Genomic DNA, 9,747 nt, shown 5'->3' on the forward strand with positions numbered 1-9,747 from the left:
CAGTACATGTAGTGGAGGACCATAGGAAGACTTAAAAAATTATTTATAAAATGGAAATATTGACAAAACTACAGGATAAGAGGAGTACATTTCCACACAGTGCCCACCTCCAAAGCTCCATATCCAATCCCCTCCCTTGATAGCTTCCCTATTCATCCCTCTGAGAGTATGGGCCCAGGACCATTGTGAAGGTGGAAGGTCTGGCTTCTGTAATTGCTTCCCCACTGAGCATGGGCGTAACAGGTGGATCCATACTCCCAGCCTGTCTCTCTTTTTCCCTAGTGGAGCAGGGATCTGGGGAGGCAGGGCTCCAGGACACATGGGTTTGTCTACCCAGGGAAGTCAGGTTGGCATAATGATACCATCTGAAACCTGGTGGCAGTAATAAAGTGAAGGGTTGACATGCCACGCCTGAAGTATCTAGACACAGTCTGAAGGGAAACATGTTGCGGTGATACTGGTTGCATTGATTAGGTTGGGGTCAGCAGATGCAGTATCAGTTGGTGTGTCTTGAGAGAAGCATGCAGGAAAGTGAGCCCCACCCTAGAGGTTCCAGGACTGGGAGATAGATGGGCTTTATAGAGAAAGGGGAAGGTTCCTGCTGTCTTAGGGTTTAAGAATGCAATAGTTACTATTGTAACCAAATTATTTGGCAATTGGGTTAACTTTAAAAACCCCCCTTGTTAGGATTTGTAGCATACAAGACCTCATTATGGTTTATGTCCTTTTATGCTATTTATATATAGCTGTATCTTATAAAGTAACACCACTAGTTGTTTCTGTTGTCCTTGGTCTAAGCTTTTAGATTTAATATTTGAAAGAACAAGTCATTATTAGAAATGTATTAATAGTTTGAGCCCACTGTTAAAATTCAATCTGATTACCAATTTGAAGTCTTACATGGTTAGATTGAAGGAACATATAATCAGCCTATGGCTAGAGGAAATGGTTTCTAAAAATTCTCTAGGTGTAGAAATTTTCTGCAGCTTGTTATGAGGGAAAGGATCCATCCTTCATGATGGACATGTTTTAGAAGACACTAAAACCTTTAGCAGGGAAGTAATCTTCCAAAGACTAGGTCTAAAGACTAATTTCTGAGTTTTTTTTTTTTGGAGGAAGATAGTATTAGATGTATGCAATTGTATCTTTGTTGACTTGTGGATGTTAAAATAAAAAGTACATTTATGGTAGGTGTTTTTATTTTTTTCTTTTTACTGCTCAGAGAGCACTTTTTCTTGTGTTATCTTGAGTTTTTTTTGATAGATTGAGACAGGGAGAGAGGAAAAGATATGACAGCACTGAAGCTTCCTTCGTTGTGGTGGTGGGGGCTCGGCTGGAATCAGGGTCTTGTGCATGGGAAAGCAGCAGGTGAGCTATCTTACTACCTTTTCATTCAGATAGAAATACCACAGTATCAAGAGCTTTTCTCATTGCCCTGACAGCTCCCACGTAGTGAGTGCCAGGGCTAGAACCTTTGTGTCTGGCACTTTATCCAATGATCTAAGATGATTGAGAAAAACAAACATTTGTATATGTTTTCTATAAAGGAGAAAATGGTGTTAGTGCAAAAAAGAGTGACCAGGAAAAGACTTTTGGATAACTTAAGTCTTGATATTTAAAATATGATAAGTCTTCTAAAAGCAGGATGAGTGGGGCATTTTAAGAGAGCTCTTGTATGCAGATTAGTGGCCTAACTTGAAACAAAAAGCATTTGCCAAGTTGAATCTCAGTGGAATTCAAACTTAAATGATTGTCATCAGATTCTGAGAGTTACAGAACATCAAAACTGCTAGATTTGAGACAAGGTTAACATTTGTGAAGAGTTAAATGGAGATGGTTGCTAATGCAATTTGAAGAGAAAACGGAACCTAGGAGCTTTGATTTTTTTTTTTCTTTTTAAATTTTTTTTTTTATTGCCACCAGTGTTATTGGGCATCAGATGCTGGTACTATATAAATCCATTGCTCTCAGCAACTGTTTATTTTGTTAGGACAGAGAAAATGAAAAGTGAGGGGGGGGGAGATAGGGAGAGACAAAGAGGGACACCTGCAGACCTGCATTGTTGATTGTGAAGCATCTCCCTTGCAGGTGAAGGGCTGTGCATGGTAGCATGCATGCTCAGCTGGGTGCACTACTACCTTGCCTCTAGAAGCTTTACTTTTATAGATTACAAAGCTGCTAAGATCATGTAATTGGAAGAGTTGAGATTTTAAAAAAACCAACCGTTCAAAGATGTGTGGTCAGTAGTGGGAGACTGGCCACAGAAGTAGAGCAAATACTGTGAAAAAGTCCAAAGAGCTAAGGGGCAAATGGACCTGCTCACATGGATAGTGTGCTGCTTTGTCATGTGTGCAACCTGTTTTCAAGTCTGTCTCCCAGCTACATTGAAGCAGGTTTCAGTGCTGTGGTTTTGGAGTCTTGCCTTATAAAAGGACTTAGGGGTGGGAGATGAGCGAGTGGTAAGCAATCACTTTATTTTACAGCAGCTTATTTTTCTATAGTATTTTATACAATCCAGTACCATAGAATTTGCCTTGAATTTAAGACATAGTCATTTTAGATTGGCCCATAATTGGGCTTAAAAAAAAAAGGGATTTAATTATTAATGAGAGAACCAGAGCATCACTGTGGCATATCTGATGCCAGGGATGGAATATGCAACCTCATGCTTGAGACTTATCTTTAGACACTGCTGCCTCCCAGGCAAGAAAAAGAGTATATTATGATTTTAAGAATATGGCCACTTCTAAATAGAAGTAAAATTTCCTGTGTTGCTGCTGTAAGATAGTCAACCCTCCTCCTCCCCCCCCCCCCCTTTTAAAGCACAGGGTACAGCTCTGATCATGGGGCCTCTCATATGAATTCATGCCTTACAGATTTTAGTTCATATGAAATATAGTTTGACAGGAGAGTGAGAAACTAGAATACCACTGGGGTGTGCTGGTTTCTGAGGGTTAAACTGGGAGCTTCAGACATAGAAGTTAGAGTATAAACTATAGTGGTTGGAAAATTATTTTCTAGGTTTTTTTTTTTTAGAATAATAAACCAGCATGGAAATTTTTGCCAATATTAATGAACCATTAAGACTTAGTAATAATAGTCATTGTAAGGGGCAAGTGGTAGCACATGTTTGTGTAAGGACCTGTCTTCAAGCCTCTAGTCTCCACTTGCAGGGAAGAAACTTCCCAAGTGGTGGTGCAGTGCTACAGATTGCCTCTGCCTCTTCTCCACTCCCCTCCTCTACCCCACTCTCATCTCTTTCTTTATATATTGAAAAAAATAAACACAACCACTGAACACCCTGATAACCCTAATAGAGGATAAAGTAATATTATTGAGTATCGGTACTTGGCTAACTTTCTAAGTTTTTCTTTTCTTAAAGACATGGGTTAACTTATTTCATATTTAGGAAAGAATTCCTTTTTGAGGTAGGCTTCATATTTTTCCACTTTTTAAAAAAAAGTTCTTTTATTTCGTAGAACAGAGAGATTGAGAAGGAAGAGAGATAGCCAGAAAGACACCTGCAGCACTGCTTCACCATTCACACAGTTTCTCCCTTGCAGCTGGGGACCAGGTGCTTGAACTTGGGTCCTTGCCCATGGTGTGCCGCAGCCTGGCCTGCATTATTACTTTTATAGGTGAAAAGCACTAAGGAACAGATACTGGGAAATTTGACTAAAATAGATTGGATAATAGAAGTGGTCACAGTATCTGAGCCCATACTCTAGAACAGTGATTCTGAAAGTGTCATTCTTCCCCTAGTTCTGTATAATGGTATTGTTGCATTCTTACCTAAATTCTGCATTTCAAAGCAGTGTTTTTATTAATACTCCAGGAAAGATGCTTTTAGAACCTGAGATTATGTTAGGGGTGAGTATATGAACAGTTGAAGTAAATGATGAAGTAGCAAAGTAGGAGTTCATTACTGAGTAGTTGTGTCTTCTGCAGAAGAGACATCTTCTTCATGAGAAAGAATAAGGGTTTAGAAGTTCTTGGTTCCAATATGACCTCCTTTATTACTTTATCTTACTGTATATTATAAATATCTAACTGGCCTGGCCTGTCATCATCTGTTATTTTTTTTCAAAGTTGTGATACTGTAAAGGATGTATCTACTAGGATAAATTGCTGGGAAATAGGGCAGTCATAACAGCTGCTGTTTTCCTTACTAGTTTCAGACTAGTGACTAGTATGCTTCTAGTGTCTAACTTTTCTGCATGTTTTCAGTATTTTTCCTCACTCTGAACTGCTTCACAAAGTGACCATTTGCTTCCTCCAAGAAATTCCCACTACGAAATACATTCCATGGATGCTAAAGAGTAGAGGGAAGGACTAACTTAAGGAACTTTAAGCAGGTTACATAGTCTGTTTCAGTTTCTTTTATCTCTAAATGTGATTGTTAGCAGCATTTGACGCGGTTGTGAGGATTAAACTAAAAATATGGAAAGTGGTCACAACAGTGCCTTGTCCTATCATTTAGTGATTGCTTTCTTTGTCGGGTATTACACTGGCCGTCTATGTTCATAGATCATCTATGCTTCCTTATGATTGTCACTCTTTTTAAAATGAAATAAAGTAATATTTTTTAGCTAAGAACTAGACCCCATGCTTCTACTAGAACCCATTCTCTTTTTCCTGAAGATCCATGGAATACTGTGTTAATACTACAAACATAACTAGCCTTAGGTGTGCTATATAGATAGTAACCTGCAACTATGTAATTCCATGGGTGTCACTTTGAGTGGTGGATTGTTTTTAGTGGAGTTGCTGGGGATTGAACTCAAGGCAGATTATTTTAAAATAGTTCATTTCAGGCTTAGAATTAAACTGTTGACATTCTGAAATTTATACTTTTGGCAGTTTCTAAAATTATTCCTTATGGTATCATGCATACTTATAAATATCCATTATTGAAGATAGATCATTGGAAAGTGCTCTTTATATAGTGTGCTGAGATAGCTATATCACTTAATTAGGGGGAAGGTTTTTTTCAGACAAGACTATAGTATTAAAGAACTGACTTTTTAAAAAGCATTTGGGGATGGAATTTTTGTTTGTTCATCCATAAAACCAAGCATGTGTCAACTTTGCATGATTTGATTAATGGATCAGTTAGGTCACAATTTGTACACATATCTGTATTTGGATGTTAATGAAAAATTAAGGTTGGAATGTATACCCACAGTAGGTTGGTCAAGAGTAAAAGTTGAGGCACTACTCAGAGACAACCATATCACCATGACTTGTCATGTGAGACTCTGTGGCCAGGAAAGCTTATGTGTAAGACCATTGATTTAAATCAATGCATTTATTACCAGAGCACTGCTCAGCTCTGGTTTATAGTTGGGGTGGGGTGGGTGGGGGGATTATTGAGCCTTGGACTTTGGCATCTCAGGCATGAGAGACTCTCTGCATTACCATTAGGCTGTCTACCCCTGCCCTTGATTAAGATTTTAAAAATCTGTTCCTACATATAACTACAGTCCTTAACACTGGTCTTATTTTATAAATGCTACATTAGTATGCTGACCGGATTTCACACTAAGGCTTTCCCCCTCAAAATAATTTATTTTTATATCGTTACATGCAGTGTAGTAAGTGGACGTAGATTGAAATACTACTACTGCAGAGTAAGATTTTGGGGCCTTGGTGGTAGCGTAGCAGGTTAAGTGCACATGGCAAGAAGCACAAGGATCGATCTGCGTAAGGATCCCGTTTTGAGCCCTGGCTCCCCACCTGGCAGGGGTTGTTTCACAAGTGCTGAAGCAGAGCTGCAGGTGTCTCTTTCTCTCCCCCTCTGTCTTCCCATCCTCTCTTGATTTCTCTTTATCCTATCCAATAACAACAACAATGATAAACAAGGGCAACAAAAAGGGAAAAAATAGGCTCTAGGAGCAGTGGATTTGTAGTATTGGCACCAAGCCCCAGCAATAACCCTGGAGGCAAAAATAAATGAATAAATAAGTAGTAAAATTTTAACAGCTGGTAATGATGCTGCAGTTGAGAGTCTACAAAAAAATCAGGTAGTTCTCAAAACTTGGGTTACAAAGCAGTAAGCTGTAATTCTGACAGTGGAATACATTTTTGTTAATATTGGTCGTGTTCTGTTGTGTTTTAGAACATCACAAATCTCATAAAGGTAGTTTTCAGAGTATTTATACTATCAATATAATTTAGGATTGGGATATAATCACATTCTTTACAAGAAACATTCCAGTCATGACTGTTTTTAACCTTTCTGTAGCATGACGACAGAGATGATGGTGTCGATTACTGGGCCAAAAGAGGAAGAGGTCGTGGTACTTTTCAGCGTGGCAGAGGGCGCTTTAACTTCAAAAAATCAGGTAGCAGTCCTAAATGGACTCATGACAAATATCAAGGTGATGGAATTGTTGAAGATGAAGAGGAGACCATGGAAAATAATGAAGAAAAGAAGGATAGACGCAAAGAAGAAAAGGTAGATAATTTTAATTGATTAGGGCCTTTTAGCATATTTTCTTTCTTATATATGTAGTTGGTTATTTAAATTTTAGGAATACTATAGATAATTTTCATTGTTCACACCTTTGCTAATCTTAATTTTCTGTTTGTTTCTTTAGGAGTAATCTGAAGAGAGATCGTGGCAGAGAGCAGAACTTGCACCCACCTTTTTTTTTTTTATCTGATTTTTGTTTTCAAATAAGAATGTATGCGTTTTACTTAAACTTTACTGTTTGCAAGTAGTCTGTAGAAATTTTGTTTTAAGTCTTCAAATATATTGAAAAATAGTAGACTGTATGTTTAAATCGTACTGAAATAAAGTAGAAAATTGTTATGTACCACATTTGTAACTATCAACTTTTAAAAAATACTTTTACTGTTTTTGTTACTTGCATTGTAATTCTGCTTTGTCTATAAGATATGGTCAAGTACAACTCTGTGAAAGTTCTGATTCTCTTTCCTCCCTGTTAGCTAATGTTTATTTTGAAGTAAACATTAGGTCTCCATACAGTTCCCTGAGCAGAAGTGTTTATATAGACTCCACTAATTATTTTAATGATATACATCTGTTTAACATTTTCCTTAATTCAAACACACTACATTGTAGGGTGACTAATTTTTGCAGTGTACTACAGAACAAGTTAACTCTGGTAAATTAAGCAAGTTTAACACTTGAGTAAATGTCTTACAAAAGAAAAGGCTTTGTCAGTAACTAAGCAATGCAAGCTACTAAGAGTTGAAAGAATGAGTTTTCTTTTTACTGAAAGCAAGCAGGGTTAAAAAAAATGCTTATTAGTTTACTGTTTGGTTTCAAAGTTCAGTGTTTCTCTTTATTATTTGAAAATCTGAGTCATGGTCTTAGGTGTTAGTTGTTTTTTGAGAGAGGAAACTGGTATGTAGTGATAGTGCAAATAAAAACCATTCCTACCAGACATCTTATTTTTAAAAGCTAAACCTGTTGTAATCCTGGTGTTGGCATGGAAGAGGATTAACCTGCAGAATAATTTAAAGAGTCAACATTAAAAGTATACTTATTTATTTGAGCTTTTGGATTATTGAAACATGAGGTTGTAGTCTAACCATATGGAAAAATAAACAATATTTTAAGAACCATGCTTTTCAAAGTCGTCAAGAGGTTTTGACAGGAAGTTTATTTCAGTAGTGCTCTAACTTGGTTTTTATTTTCTTTCTCCCTGTTTCAGTTGCAGTTTGTAAATTAGCTTTTTTTTTTTTTTTTTTTTTTTTTTTTTACCAAGGGTTTTATTATTTCGGTAAACAACCTTTGAAATGTGAATTACCTCTGTGTTTATGCTTATAGCCCTTAAAGAAATGAAAATTCTGAAATAATAAATTTCAGTGTTGTCTGTTTGCTTTATGGACATATAGTAGTAAAATTTCATTTTTTAACTTAGTCGAATTAGTTGTATATGTTTGCATTAAAAGGAAATATTGCTTATTATTGCAGTGTACAATTTTTTAAGATTTTTAGTTTGTGCCTTTTAAAATCCTCATTTGATTGGCAATGCTTCTAGAACCCTTGTTTCATCAAGGAACATTACTTAGGGCTATTGAGTAGAAAAATGAAAACAAAACTGTATAAGATGTTTATGCCCCTATGATCTCTAGTATTTTATGACTTCTGTTTTGTTTTTCTGAAATTCTTAGAGCAGAGGATGATTATCAAAGCAAGTATGTATCACATTAATCAGGAAAAACTCTAGTAGTCTTAACAGTGCTTATATGCTATAGCTGTGGTTTTGATCCTACAACTCAAGAGTTTTCATGACCATTTTATTTTACTACAACTAATTTAGCTTTTATTTTAACTGTTACTTGTTTCAGTATTGAATCTGTGTGCATGGCTAAATGTGCAGTTTTGCTTTTTTACTTAATAGGAAAAAGGGAATTTGCTGAGAAATTATTTGATAGGGAATTGGGAATACAGCCAGAATAAGTTCTATCAGTAAGTTATATTTTAGATGCAAATACATTGCTTTATCCCAAATATATACATGATTTGGTTGCTTTTATTAAAGTTGTTAAAAGGGTATTGTACCAGAATGTAGTGAAAGGTTGATTGTGAGAGTTCTGCATTAAAAATCCATTGTGGATGTTACCATTTTCAAACATAAAGAGTAACCTGTGTATTTTTTAAACCATAATTCAACTCCACACTTTACAATTGAATGGTTCCTTTTGACAATATTTTATTTATAAGTGCCAGAAAGTCTTTGATGCCTGCATTAGCAGACTTCCGTTTACCTAGAGAAGGAAATTAAAATGAACCAAAGGATCTCGTCAGAAAGGGTTAAGGAAAATGTTTAGGAAGGCCATGACTCAGTCTTAGCTGTGTAAACTTCCCCCCATTAGCAATCTTAATACAAAGAAGCAAAGATGCTTTTCCCATTGCAGTCTAGGAATTAAATATTTCCTTTTATCACAGTTAAAATCAAGTGTTGGGTATTAAACTATAAATGAGAAAATATTGCCCAATAAGAATGAATGTAGCTGGCTAAACAATTCTAACTCAGTGTAATGTATAATGCAACAGGGACCCTTGTAAATTGTCATATGCCAATAAACTGTCATAAGTGGTAATAGCTGCTGTTTGTTTACCTGATTTTAAGTGTTTTTGTGCTCCATACATCAGATTTCTATTGACTCATCTGCTAGGAAAATTTATGGTATGCCCTTTGGCAGGCAGGGTTTCATAAATGTTTAAAATGCCTTTATTTATTGCTTCCTCTCATTTCCTCAGGGAAAAAATGTACATTTCTCCAGTCCATTTTTAGAGAATACAAGCATTCTAAACTTCTGGTCTAGATGTCCTATTAAAGGAAATGATTAACTATAATGTTACAATGGGGAGTCCACATTCCTTTTTTTCTCTTTTCTCTTTTACTTTTACTTTTCAGGGCAAAGAGAAATTGAGAGAGAAGAGGTAGAACCTGAATACCTTCTTTACCTCTCAGTGAACTGTCCTCCCTGCAGGTGTGGAGCAGGGGCTCAAACCTAGATCCTTGCATATAGTGATAGGTGCATTTAACCAGGTGTGCCACTGTCTGGTTTGTTTACTTTGAAATAGAAAGTGGGCACATTATGTTAATACTTTCAGAGGACTTTCGAAGATAGCATAGTCATTATGCAAAAGATTCTTAATGCTTGAGGCTCAAGAGATCTCAGGTTTAGCCCTTAGCACCCACTATAAATCAGAGCTGAGCAGTGCTCTGGTGTCTGTATACCCCTCTCATTAAATATTTTCACAGA

At 36.4% G+C, this 9,747-nt stretch overlaps 1 protein-coding gene across 7 annotated transcripts in view; it reads left to right on the forward strand.

The window, feature by feature from the left end:
* The window catches only part of BCLAF1 (BCL2 associated transcription factor 1), a 31,892-nt gene extending 22,814 nt beyond the window's left edge, over positions 1-9,078 (forward strand). For all 7 annotated transcript variants that reach the window (XM_016186832.2, XM_016186830.2, XM_007520051.3 and 4 more), the window contains 2 exons: positions 6,245-6,457; positions 6,600-9,078. In XM_016186832.2, the coding sequence (XP_016042318.1) occupies positions 6,245-6,457; positions 6,600-6,605 (219 nt within the window). In that variant the 3' untranslated portion in view covers positions 6,606-9,078. The remainder of the gene's footprint in view (positions 1-6,244; positions 6,458-6,599) is intronic.
* The last annotated feature ends 669 nt before the right edge of the window (positions 9,079-9,747 follow it).

This window comes from Erinaceus europaeus, chromosome 4 (assembly GCF_950295315.1).
Source record: "Erinaceus europaeus chromosome 4, mEriEur2.1, whole genome shotgun sequence".
In the NCBI taxonomy this organism is placed as follows: Eukaryota; Metazoa; Chordata; class Mammalia; order Eulipotyphla; family Erinaceidae; genus Erinaceus; species Erinaceus europaeus.